Source organism: Vidua macroura, chromosome 4 (assembly GCF_024509145.1).
Source record: "Vidua macroura isolate BioBank_ID:100142 chromosome 4, ASM2450914v1, whole genome shotgun sequence".
Taxonomy (NCBI): Eukaryota; Metazoa; Chordata; class Aves; order Passeriformes; family Viduidae; genus Vidua; species Vidua macroura.
In genome coordinates, this window is record NC_071574.1 from 22733649 (window position 1) to 22750801 (window position 17153).

At 46.8% G+C, this 17153-nt stretch overlaps 1 protein-coding gene across 1 annotated transcript in view; it reads right to left on the reverse strand.

Annotated features, from left to right (window-relative positions):
• UNC5C (unc-5 netrin receptor C) overlaps positions 1–17153 on the reverse strand; it is a 253524-nt gene that overhangs the window by 60920 nt on the left and 175451 nt on the right. Inside the window, exon 3 of the mRNA XM_053976284.1 lies at positions 16826–16969. Coding sequence (XP_053832259.1) covers positions 16826–16969 — 144 coding nt within the window. The remainder of the gene's footprint in view (positions 1–16825; positions 16970–17153) is intronic.

A 17153-nucleotide genomic window follows, 5' to 3' on the forward strand; every position in this document is an offset into this window, starting at 1 on the left:
AATGTAGAATAATCCTATATTGCTGGTGTTAGCAATACCCTTCCTCCCCTTCTCCAGGTAATATTCCCCATAGTGGAATGAGCTGGGGTGGACGGTGGTGCTTAAAGGGCCCATCCTGTCTTTCACCAGCTCTCTGACTAGAGGGATGTCACTGCCAGATCAGGTAGGGATGTCACTGCCAGGCTCAGGTAACAGCCTGCACCCCCACCAGGTACTTTACCCCAACTCTACCTTCCTTTCAAGGCTGTCTTCATAAAAGAAACCAAAGGCAGCAATTAAAATTCTGGTCTGCCACCTTGAGCCAGACTATTTTCCTTACTAAAGCACAGTGCTAGTAAATTCTAGGGGGCTCTTGTGGCATATATCGCAGCACGTTTACAGCATACTTATGGTGAGACTTCCCTCCAAGACTCCTGAAATACTCTGCACAACCCTCTCTGGTAAGGACATATGGCTGCATAAGTGCTGCATGGAAATAAGAGAATTTTCATAAGCATAAAACTGAAATAAAGTAATGGGAAATCAGACTCTCAGTGTACACCATGTTGTTAACTTTACTTCTGAATTGTATGCTTTTTGGACAAAGGGGCATTTTTGATGCACTGCTAAATTACTTCATTATATGTTCAACATATTTTTATCTTACAAAACACTCAGATGTTGCATCCCGGAGTTTGGGTTTAGATTAGGGTTTTTAATTTATGTTAAAATAAGTCAAGTTCTGTAATCCCGCGTTTCCCCCGCGTTGTTCCCCCCCGCGGTTTCTGCCCCCATGTTGCCTGTTGCCGGATCTTACCCCTGTGCCGCTCCTGTAACCACCCTGCCGTCCGGCCCCGGGAAACCCCGTGCTGGCCACACGATCCCGCTCAGCCCGCGGCTCGGCGCCCGCCCCTGCGGGGTTCTCTGGTTGGTCGCTGTTGCTGGCGTCACCGCCACGGCAGCCGCCCCTATTGGGCGGCAGGCCGTGGATCCTCTCGCCCCGCCCCTCTATAAAGCCCTATCCCGCCGGCAGTCAGACGCCATTTTCTCCCATGCGAGTGCCGGGAGCGGTCGCGTCTTTCCATCGAACCGCGCCACGTGACCAATAAACCGTTCCTGCCAAGCACGGAGTAAATGGACAAATTCCTTCCTCTTTGCCGGGTCCCTAGCGCACGGTAACAGCGGTTGGCCAGCCCACGCGCCCGAGACACGGAGCCGTGTCCGGGAACCCGCGGCAGCAAACCCCGGCAGCACGTGGAAGCTACGCCACAGCCGGGCTCCCAAGAGCCGCGTGCGGCCGGGGAGAGCAAAAACTCACGCCGCAATTGGCGCCCGAACGTGGTGCCGAGGCCAGCGCTGAGCTGATTGCGTGGACGGAGGTTCACCGCGGAGCTCCAGGAACAGCGCCGGGAGCCGCCGCCGCCGGCCAGGGGCCGCGCTGCCGCCAAGCCAGAGCGGGCAGCGATCCGCGCCAGACCACAGCTCCGTGCCGGACGGAAACCGAGAGCAGGGGCTCTCCAAAGTACGTCAGTGAAGTCTCCGTCGCCCATGAGGGACCAGACAGTGTGTCCCGCGTGGGACAGGAAGTGCAAACTTTCGCAGCCAGGAGGGCAGAAGAAAGAACACTTCCCGGGACTCCCGGACCCTGGTAGCAGCTTTTCTTTGCAGAGACTTCAGTCTGGTAAGTATTAGTCGTGGAAACGTGTCCAGCTAATACGGGGAGGGCTGGCCGTGTTCCCGAGGTTGGGACGTGCAGCGCGCAGCACGAACGGCAGCCGCTGGAGTCGCCTGCGTTTTTTTGCTTTTTTTTCTCTTTTTTACTGCCCCAGGGGTGAGGTGGTTTGGGTGGAAGAAGCATGGGGACCGTGCTATCTGCCCAACAAAAGGAATTTTATTCCCAAGTTAAAGAAATCCTTTTGGTGAAGGGCCGATACCCAAAAAATTTAGTTAAGAAATTTGTCCGGTGGTTGTTCTTTGCTTTCCCCCGTCTGTCTACCGAGGACGCGCGCAAAACAGAATTTTGGGAGCAAGTGGGAAAAAGGCTAGCAGAGGGGATCGGTAGGGATCCCTCCATAGATGACTGCTTCCCTAAATTCCATTTGTTGATCACAGATGTAGTAAAATCAGACCCCGCGCGAAACTCGGTTGGGGAAAGGAAAGAACCATCCGGAAAATCTGTTACTCCCTCTGAATCTGTTTCCCCATCCCCTTCTCCTACCCCTTCTTCCCCTAACCTGGGTGGGCGAGGGGGGGCACCCCGTCGATCTGAGACGCAGGGCAGCTCCACAAACGTGGACCGTGCGCCTGGCTCCCCCAAGCCACCCCGGCGTCCCCGCCTTAGCGAGATCGGTCGATTCGCTGAGGCCACGACCCTAAACCCCTTTTCCAATCCCTTGTTCCCAGTTGAAAATCCCAGTTTCGGCGCTACCCCGAGCAGTTCTGTTTCTTTAAACCCCTTTCTTTGTCCCCCTGAGGAGGCCGAGGCCACGTGGTCGATCCCTTTGTCTTCCCAAGATGGAGGGCGGCCACATGGCAAGGCTTCCCCTTCCCACAATCCCTTTCTTCCCTTTGTTCCCTACGACCCCACCCCCTCCTGCTTCCCGGTGGGCGCGGGAACTGCCCACTCAAGGCATCGGGTTACCACCCCTCCCCCTGTCCCTCCTCGGGTACGCGTAGGCGTTCCCTCCTTGCATGTTCTACCTGCCGCGTCAGCAGCCCCGCCCTCTCCCAGCCGGGAGGGCTCAGTAGCCTCCTTCCCACCTTCCGAAGAGGAGGATTCTCCCCGCCCTGTCCGTCCTCTCCCTCGCGCTCCACCCCCGCGTCCTCCCGCTCCTCGGAGACCTGGGGTGGGGGGAGGAGGGGGGGTGCAACGGAGCCCGGTCCATGAAGTCGAGCAGTCGATCCACACTCCAGTCCCCTACACAAGGGGAGGGGAAAACCCTGCGTGGACACCCCTCTCCTACGATTCCCTCAAAGAGGTCTGCAAGACATTGCAAAAATTTGGCAGAAAGAGTCCTTTTTTTAAAGGGATTCTAAAAGCCACTTTAACATCTAAAACTGTAGTGCCGGCTGACCTTAAGCGTTTATTCAACTGCCTGCTTCTCCCTTCTGAATATGACCTGTGGGAGAGGAGGTGGAAAAGGCTAGCAGCAGACCTACTTCCCGAAATCCATGAGGGGCCTTATGGCCTGGATTTCGCGGAAGAGCAAATCACCCTAGACCATCTTGTGGGCGAGGGAGAATGGAGTGAGGGGCAACTGCAAGCTCGGGGAATTCCCACAGCAGTGTTGGACATGTCCAGGAATGCAGCAGAGCGTGCGTTCCTGGGCATGCCCGCCAGGGATCCGGGGATACCCTACACGGCAGTCAAGCAAGCCGTGGGGGAGCCTATGTTAGATTTTGTAGATCGGGTCCGGGCAGCCGTGGAGAGACGCATAGAAGTACCTGAACGCCGGGAAGGAATGATCCTAGAAGTGGTGCACATGAATGCCAACGCCATGTGCAAAAGAGTCATCATGTCAATGCCGGCCTCACCACCGCCAACCCTCAGCCAGATCATCGAGGAATGCACACTGAAGGCGCACCTGATGGAAGAGGAGGAGGCTCCAAAGAAAAAGGACAAGCAAGTTGCCTCGGCCGCTGCTCCTTCGAGGAACCCAGCACTGAAGCGACTTCCATCCACACGCCGGTGTTACCATTGCCATCAGGAGGGACACTTCCAGGCTCAATGCCCACTTCTAGGGACTACGCTACCCAGAGTTGCGGGAGGGGGGAGGGGGAATGGGAACCCTGCGGTCCAAAAAAACTGACCCGTGAACGCGCACTTGCCGCGCGTTCAGACAAAAATGAGGCAAGTTGCGGTGCTGCAAGAGGAGCCGCAATGCACCATCTAGTACCATCAGTAAGCGGCTGCCTCTCAACTAGTGACAACCGGGAGCCTTATCGACTCCGACTCACTAACTCTGTTCATTTCCGTTCCCAGGACTGGCAGTTTTTCATAGCAGATGCAGAGCTTCTATCGCACATCTGCCGCTGTGAGACCAGGAAAAAGGAAGATCTCTTAAATTGCAGGTACCTCGTTGTAGGGGACACAAAGAGCACTCCAATGGAGATAGAAGTCCCTCCAGTAATCTCCACCCTCAATCCGAGGCTCTTCTATCTCGCAGCACGCTGTGTCCACCCCCCCCTCTTCCTGCCTAAGGGCCAGGTAATTGCACAAGCAATTCCCATTCCTCGTGCTCTGTGCAATGACCTGGAGCTCTCTGTGTTTTATGCTGGGAAGTTGGGAGAGGAAAAGCCCCTGGTATGGTGCAAACTCAAATGCGAGGGGCGATCTGTACACCTACAGGGGATGTTGGACACAGGGGCAGACGTGACAGTCATTCCACCACACAAGTGGCCATCACACTGGGAGCTGCAAAGCGTGGCCACACCAGTCTTAGGACTAGGCGGGCCACAGCCGGCAAGACAATCCAAAAACATTGTCCAAATTCAGGGTCCGAATGGGCTGCTGGCCTCAGTGCGTCCGTTCGTGATCGACTGCAAATTTACATTATGGGGGAGGGATGCCATGTCGCAGTGGGGAGCCAAATTGGAATTTCCGGTCCCCCAGCATTTTTTGGTGCGGCCACTGAAGAGCGCCCCACACAGAAAGTAACATGGCTCACAGATAAGCCTATCTGGGTGGAGCAGTGGCCGCTGAGTAAGAAAAAGCTGCAGGCGCTCACCAAATTAGTTAACGAAGAGTTAGAAAAAGGACACCTTGTAGAAACAAACAGCCCCTGGAACTCTCCTGTGTTTGTAATAAAAAAACCGGGGAGAGACAAGTGGCGACTCCTCCACGATTTGAGAAAAATTAATGAGGCAGTGCAAGATATGGGTTCCCTCCAACCGGGTATGCCATCTCCATCTATGCTACCCCAGAATTACAATTTGGCTGTAATTGACATTAAAGATTGTTTCTTCCAAATCCCACTCCATCCGGATGATGCTCCCCGTTTCGCATTCTCTGTGCCTTCCATCAACAGAGAAGCCCCAATGAAGCGCTACCACTGGACGGTACTACCACAGGGTTTCAAATGTTCCCCTACTATATGCCAGTGGTATGTCGCTAGGGTTCTATCCCCAATGCGTGCCAAGTGGACATCCTGTATTTTCTATCATTACATGGATGATGTGCTGATTTGTGCCCCTGACAGCGAGATCCTGCAAGTAGCACTGGAGGACACTGTTAGGGCCTTGTTGATGGCCGGATTTGAGTTACAGAAAGAAAAGGTACAGTTGCTGCCACCCTGGAAGTATCTGGGCTTGGAAATTAACAACCGGACAATCAGACCCCAACAGATACAGATAAATGATAACCCCAAAACGCTGAATGATCTCCAGCGCCTGTGCGGATCATTAAATTGGATCAGGCCATGGCTAGGACTCACTACGGGGGAATTATCCCCCCTCTTTGATTTGTTAGCAGAAAGGGAGGGGGATGAGGGTTTAGGTTCCCCGAGAGTCCTGACCCGAGAGGCCAGAGCAGCGCTCGAGAAGGTCCAGAAAGCCATCACGAGCAGGCAGGCCCACCGCTGCCAACCAGGGCTGCCTTTCCGATTCATCGTGTTGGGTGAGTTGCCCCATTTGTATGGTGTGATATTTCAGTGGGACAAGGGTCAACGGGACCCCCTCTTAATAATAGAGTGGGTGTTCCTTGGCCACAGGCAGTCCAAGAGTATCACCAGGCCACAGGAGCTGATGGCGCAGCTCATAATACGGGCCAGGGCTCGTCTGCAAGTACTAGCTGGCTGTGACTTTACATGTATCCATCTCCCCATCAAAACATCCACAGGGAAGATGACCAAAGAGGCTTTTGAACACCTGCTAAGGCAGAATGAGAACTTGCAGTTCGCTCTAGACAGCTTCTCAGGCCAAATTAAGATCGGACATCCTGGCCATTATTTGTTCAATACTGAATTCAAATTGTTACCCAAAGAATTACAGAGCAAAAAACCCCTCCGAGCACTAACAGTATTCACGGACGGGTCAGGGAAGTCCCACAAGTCAGTGGTAACTTGGAGGGACCCAGAGACTCAGGTGTGGGAATCAGATATTAAGGTCGTAGAAGGTTCCCCACAGGTGGCTGAGTTGGATGCTGTAGTGAGAGCTTTTGAGAGGTTTGAACAGCCGTTTAATTTGGTAACAGATTCGGCATACGTAGCTGGAGCAGTGTCTAGAGCTGAACATGCAGTTGTAAAAGAGGTGCCAAATCAGGTCATCTTTGGGTTGCTCTCAAAATTAGTACACCTGGTTTCTAACCGTGAGCATCCCTTTTATGTGGTACATGTGAGATCACACACGGATCTCCCAGGCTTTATTGCCGAAGGGAACCGCAGAGCAGACGCCCTGGCAGCCCCAGTACTCCTAGGAGGCCAGCCGAGCATAGTCGAGCAGGCCAAGCTGAGCCACCAGCAGTTCCATCAGAATGCCCCGGGGCTGGTACGCCAGTTTAATCTGCGGCGTGACCAAGCCAGGGAAATTGTGGCCTCATGCCCCAACTGTCAGGAGGCAGCTTTACCAACACTGGGAGCAGGTGTGAATCCCAGAGGTCTCCGCAGTTGTGAGGTGTGGCAAATGGATGTCACCAAAGTCCCTGAGTTTGGTAAGCTCAAGAATGTCCATGTAACTGTGGACACCTTCTCAGGGGCAGTTTTTGCTTCAGCACACATAGGGGAAAGGGCCACAGACGTCAGGAAACATCTTGTCCAGGCCTTTGCCACCTTAGGGGTCCCAACCACGATTAAAACAGACAATGGTCCAGCCTATACTTCCAAGGTGTTCCGCAACTTCCTGCAAGATTGGGGGGTTCAGCATAAGACCGGGATTCCCCACTCCCCCACCGGCCAGGCCATAATAGAGAGAACCCACCAGACTCTAAAGCAAGTCCTCAAAAAGCAGCGAAAGGATGTGCGAGTGCTGTCACCGCAGGAGAGGCTCTGTAAAGCATTGTTTACCATCAATTTCCTAAACTGTTCCTTTGACAGACCAGAACCGCCAGCCCTGAGACATTTCAAACAACATCAGGAGCTCCAGCCAGAAGAGCAGCCTCCAGTGTTAGTGAGGGATCCGGACTCTAAAGAAATCCAGGGTCCATTTCCACTTTTGACTTGGGGACGGGGATACGCCTGCGTGTCTACGCCTTCAGGAGTCAGGTGGATCCCCAGGAGGCATGTTAAACCCTACACAGCAGAGCAGTCAGTGAGTCAGAGTGATACGGTGCCAGTGGATGCAACCTGTGATCCCACCAACCTAGGGGTTGCATCCAATCGCAGACGCCGCAAAGAAGGAAAAGATTCTACCTCTCTCTAACCAATGCTTCCCTTACAGCTACCTCAGCCCAGTTACACCCCCAGTTCCTATGTTTGTAATAAAGTTGTCCCAGTTTCCCTATCCCTAAACACCCTGAAAAGAACCAACCCCAGCACCATCTCCAGGCCCTCTCCACCTGCGTAGCAGTCACCGCAGTTGGAGCAGCAGAAGAAGCTGGGAGAAGAGGCCACCGCTTGAGAGACTGCATCAACACCACTGCTTTCTTTTTATATTTTATTAAGCGGGGAGATGTTGCATCCCGGAGTTTGGGTTTAGATTAGGGTTTTTAATTTATGTTAAAATAAGTCAAGTTCTGTAATCCCGTGTTTCCCCCGCGTTGTTCCCCCCCGCGGTTTCTGGCCCCATGTTGCCTGCTGCCGGATCTTACCCCTGTGCCGCTCCTGTAACCGCCCTGCCGTCCGGCCCCGGGAAACCCCGTCCTAGCCACACGATCCCGCTCAGCCCGCGGCTCGGTGCCCGCCCCTGCGGGGTTCTCTGGTTGGTCGCTGTTGCTGGCGTCACCGCCACGGCAGCCGCCCCTATTGGGCGGCAGGCCGTGGATCCTCTCGCCCCGCCCCTCTATAAAGCCCTATCCCGCCGGCAGTCAGACGCCATTTTCTCCCATGCGAGTGCCGGGAGCGGTCGCGTCTTTCCATCGAACCGCGCCACGTGACCAATAAACCGTTCCTGCCAAGCACGGAGTAAATGGACAAATTCCTTCCTCTTTGCCGGGTCCCTAGCGCACGGTAACAGCGGTTGGCCAGCCCACGCGCCCGAGACACGGAGCCGTGTCCGGGAACCCGCGGCAGCAAACCCCGGCAGCACGTGGAAGCTACGCCACAGCCGGGCTCCCAAGAGCCGCGTGCGGCCGGGGAGAGCAAAAACTCACGCCGCACTCAGAAGTTGCATTTTTGCCTGCAAAAGGTAATAGCTTATACAGGAAGTCATTTTCCCCTTCCTTTTCTACCTGTTAACTTCTAAGAAAGAGCAAAGAACAACCCTATTATTTTTTTTAATCAAATATATTTTATCTCTTTGTTGTTCTGGGTTTTTACTGTGATGTGTGGGTGGGAAAACTATAAGGATATCTTTTATCATTTCTGAGAAATGTGATAAGAGGCAGACCAGGCGCTTCAATGTGGTGCTAATGCAAAGGTGACTAATGAATGAGCATGAAAAACGGACACTTGTCAGCCAGGAATTAGATGCAAACCAGACAAACAGAACAAGGCAGCATTACTGTCAGGGAAAGATGGATTTCTGCCCTTGGTAGACCTTTTAGACTCTCTTGTTCTTCTAGTCACTCCAATGTCAACTTTCCTCCTGTAACAAACAATCTAAAATATGAGCAAGATTTAAGAGCACAAAAAGAAAAAAAGGCACTTTTTTTTTCTATACAATTGTCATATTAAATATGGCCATTGAGAGAAATATGTTCAGTGTGTGCTTTCAGAGAAACAAGGGTTTAAGAATGTGAAAAGACCTCCAAAAAAAGTATGCATTTCCATACAGAAGATAGCATGCTTTATATAGGAAAGCATATACAGACATCCATATAAAACCAAACACATCAAAAGCAAAAAATAAAATAAAAACACTAGAGAAAAAGTGAATATAGATTGGTAAAATTTTAGCTGTTATTAGAGGACCAATATGTGATATGTAACCAAGATTTCAAGTCTACCTTCTTCCCCCGAGCGTGTTTTCAAGAGGCGATGTTCAATTCTATTTTAATTTTACTTGGTCTAATAAGAACACCCAACCTGAAAAATAATTGTGGGAAAATATTGGTAAAATGCCACTGATGTTCTATAAAGTGAAAGAGAATCCATGTGCTTTTGAAAACACATGTCAGTGCATTGATTCCCAAACTTGGATGACTGATTCTTAGCTTCAGAAACATGACTAATATTGTAAAACTGATCTCTTCCTCTTCCATCACTTTCCACAATGTGGATAGAGTTGAGAGACACCTTTTTGCTGCAAAAAAAAGCTAATAAATACTATTATTGCAAATCTAAATGTAAGAAACTCTACCCTGTCAGGCATAGTTTGGCCCTGCTTTAATGTTCACAGCTGAGTCTGTGACCTTTGCAAGGGGATCAATCACACTGGTGGGTAGGAAACAGAAAGGTTAGGTACAAAAACCTCTTCTTTTTCCATTTTGTTCTTGTGTGGTTCCAGCTCTCTTACTAATTAGATCAAACCAGATTTCCAGTGAGACAATCACAGGAATGTCATCAATCTGTAACCCAGGGGATCCCTCTGCAACCTCTATCAATGGCTTTTCTAAGTGTGGTGTCTTGCCCTGCAGAGTCCCCTGCTGTATCAGCTGCACGCTGGGGATTGATCAAAGCCTCCTGCCCTCCCTCCAGAGCACTGCTGCTTATGGAATGCAATTGCAGCTGGACAGGGTTGTGCTCTCAGCTGGCCCACACTTCAGCAGCTGGAGCTGAAGACTGAGGAAATAAGTCAACACCTCAAAACTCTGTCTTAATCCTCAATACATAACTCTGTGCTACTCTTTCCTGTTCTGGAGGGGCTCTTTCACTTCTGGCCAGTCCTAAAGACAAATGTTGCAGCACCACGAGGCTGACACAGACACCTTCCCAGTCTGGAGACAAACATCACAGATGGTGGAACTTCTACCTTTCTAAAGATGCCTGGCAGCTCATGGCTTGGGATGAGCTTGTCTGTAGCCCTCTGGTGGCCCACGTAGCCAGGAAGCAGCATGAGCTTCTATGGCCGAAGAGCTGAGGGGGACTGCAGCAGCTTCTTGGAAGTGCAGACCTTGTTTTGGGGACGCAGGCTGCTCTATCTCTGACCTGAGATACAGAATGAGAAGAGGAACACCCTTTGCTTGCCAGGCTACCATCTGCAAGATACTCTGCATGAGCCTAGGACCTTCTTTCCTCTTTTATTTCCTTTGTATTTTCAGCCTGAACAAACGGGAGGCGCAGACTGGCCAGCCCTCATTCTGTCAATGACATCTTCAGGCAGCCAGGGATAACATTGTACCCTGATAACTCTAGAGACTCACTGCTCACAAAACTGCAAGAAAACCTCTTGGTAGAGAGGAGGGGAAATAAATTCAAGCTAATTCAGCCAGGTGCTCGTAAGACTAAACAGTCTTTTGCAACACAACTTCCTTGTGGGCTGTGCTTATAATGAAGAATGACCCACTCAACACATTTGGTATTGAAACAACTGTAAAAAATACAAGTAAACAAATTCTTTGTCAAGAATTCACTGAGCAGATGGGTTCCCAGGTGTACATTGATCATACTGCTGTCCTCCTCTTCTATTTTTTACTTGATAGCTCAATATTTTGTTGTAAGCTTAACCTGAAAACCAACTTAGAAACTTAATTCTATTCATTATTTTATTTGGTGATTGAAGATGAACTCCTAAGTTCTTGTTTTTCAAATAAATCTAAATATCATGTTCAAATGACCTAACCGCATGCAACAGGTGACTTTTTACATGACAGATGCACTAAAGGTACTAAAGACAGACATTAGAAACATCAGGTGTACATTACAATTCACATGCAGAATTGAATTTACAAGACACTGAAACACTAAAACTGAAAACTCTTTATGTAAGTGGTGTTTTTTTCTTGCTCTTCTGATACACTAACCTAACTCACACAGTTGTCTGTCTACTAAAATACAAGAAAAATTTATTAACTTCCTGTCTGGATCTATCAGCACTAAGGCCCTAATCAGACTGTACTGAAAGATGATAATTGATTAGGCATGACAGTGTAGGTAGGATATTCTCAAAGCTCCTACAGAGGGATTAAATTAATGTTAATTCAGTAAAGGAGTTTCCTTTAGTTTTTTAAGCAAACATCAGGTCCACCCTAATTTATGGAGTCTCGGTTCTTCCATACAGTGCAACGTAATTTGTATTTATTACTGTTGCAACTGCATTCTTAAATCTGGGAGTGGTCATGACTGTTAACTTGGGAAGTGGTACAGGAGCGTGCTTTTCAGGAGCACAAGCAGAGAGGTAGGTAGGGCTGAATATGCTAAATGCACAGTTAACCTCTCTGCTGCTCTTTCTGTAATCTGCTGCTCTGCAGTAATCTCAGCTCAAGACCACAGTGCCTCAGTAATCCCTTTATTAACTCCAAGCAGCAGATATTGATTAGTAGCAACTTAAATGGAACACAAGGAAGGAAGGAATTAAGGTCCTATCTCTGCTAACTCGCATACACACTTGCCAAAGTACACAAACCACATTTTTATGGTATTTTTTAACGCTGGATATCCTGGATGTACCTTCCCATTAACATTTTCAGTTGTTGACCTTCCTAGCTCCCTTCTGCTTATCTCAACATCCACCCAACTTTGTTCCTATTGCAGAGGGCTCTAATGCTTTAGTGGCTGCAGAACGTGTTCTCACAGCTCTGCTTGGATCAGGCATGAGAAGAGAGGCACTGCAGCCATGGAGCATGGGCCCCAGCACTACAAGGTGAGATAAACAAGTATCAGTAAAGAATATGTGATTGTTTTTCACATCTGCTTCTTTGCATGACTACAAACCGCTTGTAAGTGGAGATAAACCATCAGATGAACCAATCTAATTTTCTGTACCGCATTTATCTTATCAGTATACAGTATCTGACATACATATATTATCTGCTTTTGAAAAAAATGTCTGGGAGAATCAAGTCTTTCAGATAAGTACGTGGGAAACTAGTACAAAATTATAAAAAAAAATTAACAAGCACAGTTCCTTACTACATCAGGGCTTTTAAAAATCTTTGTCCTTGTTTTTTGTTTTTTGGTTTTTTTTTAATTCTGATTTTAAGATAGTGAATAAAGGAAAAGAATAAACTATTCACATCCATTACAACAACAACAACAAAAAAAAAACCCAGGTAATAGAAATTACAGAAAAAGCTTTATTTTCTCATAGATGTTCAACAAATCTAAAACCTGGGAGCATATTTAGGGCTTGAATTTTTACTATATTTTCTCAAGGAGAGCATGGGTTAACATCATGAAGTTAGTGAACACCAAAGTGCTGCAAATGAAAAGTGAGTTTGCTCTATGCACAGGGGCTCAAAGCAATTTGTCTTAGCCACCCGTTTATTATCTGATCTAAAAATTAGGTCAAATCCTGCAGCTATTGTTTAGTCTTTATCAGATGCATGTTCCAGTGGGTTTAACTCTACTCTTGGTTACACAGGCTCAGATCTCATTCATTGTTTTAACAGGAATTTTGCCCCGTTAGGTTTTATCTGCTCAATGGCATCAGCTCTGTTACAGAAAATTCACATTAAAATTTAAATTTGGTTGCATTTTTCACAGCCAAAGGTAATGCTGCCCCAAAATCCCTCCTTTCTCCCTCCCTCCACAACAGGAAATTTTTTTAATTGAGCAGGAAAACTGTATCAAAACATATTAGTGACTTCTAAGGCTCCTCATAGGATTTGCCTAGAATAAGTCAGAAATGTGCGAATAAATAGGAAATGTATTTTAGCACTTTCCTAGGCAAATATCTCAGAAAATTTATTGTATCTTTCCAGCTCCACCAAGATACATACATTAGGTGTCACTGCTTTGTTGGTTTCTGATATATCTAAAATGGCAAAATGAAAATTAATCCCAACAAATGTGCTGTTTTAAGAGGATGAAATGCTCAGTTCTGCTCTCATGGGGAGACCAATGCCCCAAGACTATGAATTCCATGAAACAGGAAAGACATGCCTTTGCAGAAAGAGCCTGCACAGAAGGGAGTAATTTCCCAGCATATGTGTGATCCAGGAGCGCAACAGTGATTCGCTGTTAAATGCCCTGAACACTTAAGGAAGCTGGAATGTTGTCTTTAAACTCAGGCTCTTTTCCTGTATTGCCAGCATGGGCAACCTTTGAAAACCAGCAGCATCTTTAGTCCATATTTATAGATAATTCCTTTCCTGAATAACTGAAGCTCTTGGTCAAAGCAATGTTGCAATTGATTTTCACAGAGAACTTTCATTGACCAGGTTGTTATGTACTTTCTGACACATTCCTGACCCTGTATTAAACAAACACAAGCTGCTTTTCCAGGATGCACATTTTTCACACTTTCAAATTACTTTTCAGTTAATTCTATTACACGCTTAGTGAACAGTGATGCTGGGTGCTATTTTTCTGTTTGTTTGTTTTAATGGAGTGCAGCTCCAGCCCTTGAGAGGACACAATAATTCCAGAATCAGACATAAGGGCATAAGGGAGGAAAAACAGAAAGTGGATAAGGAGAAAAGGAGAAAAAGAGAAGTAAATGAACAGGGAGAGGGAGAAAGAAGAAGAGAGAGAGGAGAGGGAGATGGGGTGAGGGGGAGAGAGCAAAAGAGGAGAGAAGCTTTTCCTAATGTGCTAGATATGGCTAGTTATGCTACAATTGTACCTGTCAGGATAAAATCACCAGGTTCGGGTATTAAGATAAATAATCGCACTTAAGCAGTTTACATGCTCCATTGGCCCCTCATCTTATCCAAAGGTGTCAGTGCTCACTCTTGTGCCAATTATAAGGGAAGACTGCACTGGTGACAAATAAGCAGCTATAGCTACAGACTGATGTGGAGAGATGGACTCTTCAGTCCCTCTTAAGATTTGGACATCCTTGATTTCCTGGATTAATAAATACTGCATGGAACCTACATTGTATCCCAGCCTCATAGCACACTATGTTGAAAGTTTGTTATGACACAACTATTATATTGCCAGTGCAGATTCAGTCCTAAGAAGTCAAAGTTGTGAATACAGATGAGTGTTGGTGTAACTGAGTTTAAAACAGTGGTCTTGCAGACCAAATGACATCAGAAAGTAAGGTATATTCCCTACATCATCTTCCTCAGTTCCTAAAAAGTAGGTGGGAGTTACCTGACAAATTTATAGAAATCTGTGCATGGAAAATTTTCCAGAGAATGTGCTTTTGTTGCTGGTTTAAAATCCACAGATTGGAGGACTCATACTTCAACCCTTAATCCCTAGGACTCTAAGTGACTTGCCTGTGTCACAGCTGTCCAAGAACCCCAAATTCAGGGACAAGAGGTTAAAAAAACTTCAGTAAAATACAAAGCCACATTTGAGTTACAGGCATCTAAAATTCCCTGGTGTTTATTTAATTAGACTTTTCTGGGGAAAAAAAAAAAAAAAGGCACTGAGACTCTGGAAAAATCACTGAACTGATTGTTCCCCTCTTTCCAAAATATAGTAAGAAAAGTAAGCAAACTCTGTATTATGAGCGCCTTCAATATAAATGTGGACACCTGGGAAGAAATGTCAGTTGATATAAAATAACTTGCTTTGACACATAATGATTATGTGTTATATAGGAATTAGGTGCACAGGTATGCCAGGACACAAAAGTTACTTAAATATCAAGTAAAATACACTTAAGTATATATAAAATACTTCCAAACTGTGTTAATTTAATGGTCATCTGTCAAGGGCTACCTGGCAGGATATGAGAATCTACTGAATGAGTTAACTGCAGAGTCATAATCTAAAAAACCTGTTCAAACATTGCTAAGCCTCTCTGAAGTGCTGACTGCTTGGAAGAAAAAAAGAATTTAAATTACTCTCTTTTGTTTCATTAGAAAAAAAGGAAAATCCTGAAAGTTTTTAAAAGCTTCCTCCAATGGGAAAGCAATATGCACACATGTAATAGCATTTCTGCTTTTGCAGGAAGACTGTCTTGCACAATAATTTTAATTCCCCTTAGCCCTGGGGAAATTCTTCTCTGAGGGCAGGCCCATACTTAAAAGTACAGGTCCCTTATTTCCTATTTTACTTGGACTAAAAGCATTCAAAAATGGGTATTTAAATAGCACCTCTGAGATTTGTATCTGGATGTTTATACAGAAGGTACCTCCTCTTTGAGAATTTAACCAAGTACTAGTTTCTCAAGAACAGAAGGAGAATGAAGCCCTTAATGGAGTGCTATAATGACAGCGAGTCCTTCCTCTAATGTTTCTGTGAAAAGATTTATTTGGCTGGAAGAATTGTCTTATCCTATTATAAATTGTTAGGCACAGTGCAGGGAATATAAGTATACTGCAAATCCAGCTTCCAATGACCTTTTCTCACAAAATGTGTTTTTGCTGAGTGAAAGCAGTGGAAGAAAGGCAATTCCAGATGATATATTTTGTTCCTATTATACAGAACAGTATTTCATCATGTGAAAGAGAAATGGGAGTCCCCAGTGTGACTACTCTATTACAAAGAAAAGCACCTCTTTGAAAATTAATGAACATTAAATATTTGTACAGTCAAATGAAGATCTGTTTTCAGGGAACTGGTTGCCCTGTGTTCTTGGGGTCTAATCTGGGAACTGTTCCAAATAAATACTGAGGCTAGTAGCCATGAATAACAATGATGAAATACTAGGGTTCAGATGACCACTTTCAAACTCATATTACCAATCTGATCACATGATATGCTAAACATACACTTTTTTCTTTGCTAAGGAACAGCAGCTCTATTATCTGACTGCAGTGATACATAGTTTCAGCTTTAGAGAAAAGAGCCTGGGTGTTCTGGTGGGGACCAAGCTGACATTAAGTGAGAAATGTAGCAAATGTTAGCAAATACAGCTAATGATATCCTGGGCTGTGTTAGAGAAAAGTATTGACAACAGGTGAGGGAGCTGATCCTGTCCCTTAATTCAGTCCTTGTGAGGTCACATCTGGAGTGCTGGAACCAGTTCTGGGCTCCCCAGCACAAGAGACACATGAACATACTGAAGGTAGTCCAGCAAAGGGTCACAAAGATGACAGCAGCATCTCTCCTACAAGAAAAAGCCAAGAGAGGCTGTTCATACTGGAGAGGAGAAGGCTTAGAAGGATCCCATCCACCAGATGGGAGAGTACAATGAAGACACAGCCAGGTTCTTTTCAGTGGAGCCCAGTGATGGGACCAGAGGCAATGGAAAGAAGATGAAACACAGAAAGTTCACTCTGAACATCAGGCAACACTTTCTCATTGTAAGGGTGACAGAGCAGTGGCACAGGTTGTCTGGAGAGGTGGTGGGGTCTCCTTTGTGGGAGCTATTTAAAAGACGTTTGGAGATGGTCATGGATCATTGGCTCTATGTGTCCCTGGCTTGAGCCAATGGTTGGATCAGGTGACCTCCAAAGTGCCTTCCAGACTCAACCATTCTGTGGTTCTGTGAAAAGAACAGCTATCATCTCTTTCCATAGCTTGCTTTGTTAAGGTTCCTACTCATTAGCTACAGGCACTTTTATGGGGACATAAAACTGCTGTACTCAATAAATACTGGTTTTGATGCCACACATAGGAGAACGACGTTTAGCTCTTAAGAAGAGAATAACCTGAAACTCTTGTGAATATTTCTGAATGTCTCAGTTTCAGTATGCATCAATAACTGCACAAAATACAGAGTGGTTGGAAACTAAACATCTCTCTGAAATGGCAGAGATTGCACTTCTCATCACCTAACCACCATCACCCCAGCTGCACCCCCGAGCACTCACATGCAATGCGGACGTAGGCTTTCCGGCTCTTGGTGGTGCCTGCAGAGCTCCAGGCAACGCACTGGCACCAGTAATCCTCTGGCCCAAAGAGCTCCTCCACTTGCTGCCGGGAAATCTCGATGCTGACCTCCCGGACAATCAGACCTGTCAGGGTGCAAGGAACACTGGTCAGTGTTGGGCTAGCTGTTGGGCAGAAAACAAGTGTGGTTGCAGAAATCTGCTTGCAAAGTTGCTGGGAGACCTTACAGCTCTCTACAAATATCTACTCAGCAACACAGACTGTCATAAGGATGAGAAGGGAAAGAAAATCCCACTTTATCTGCATAAT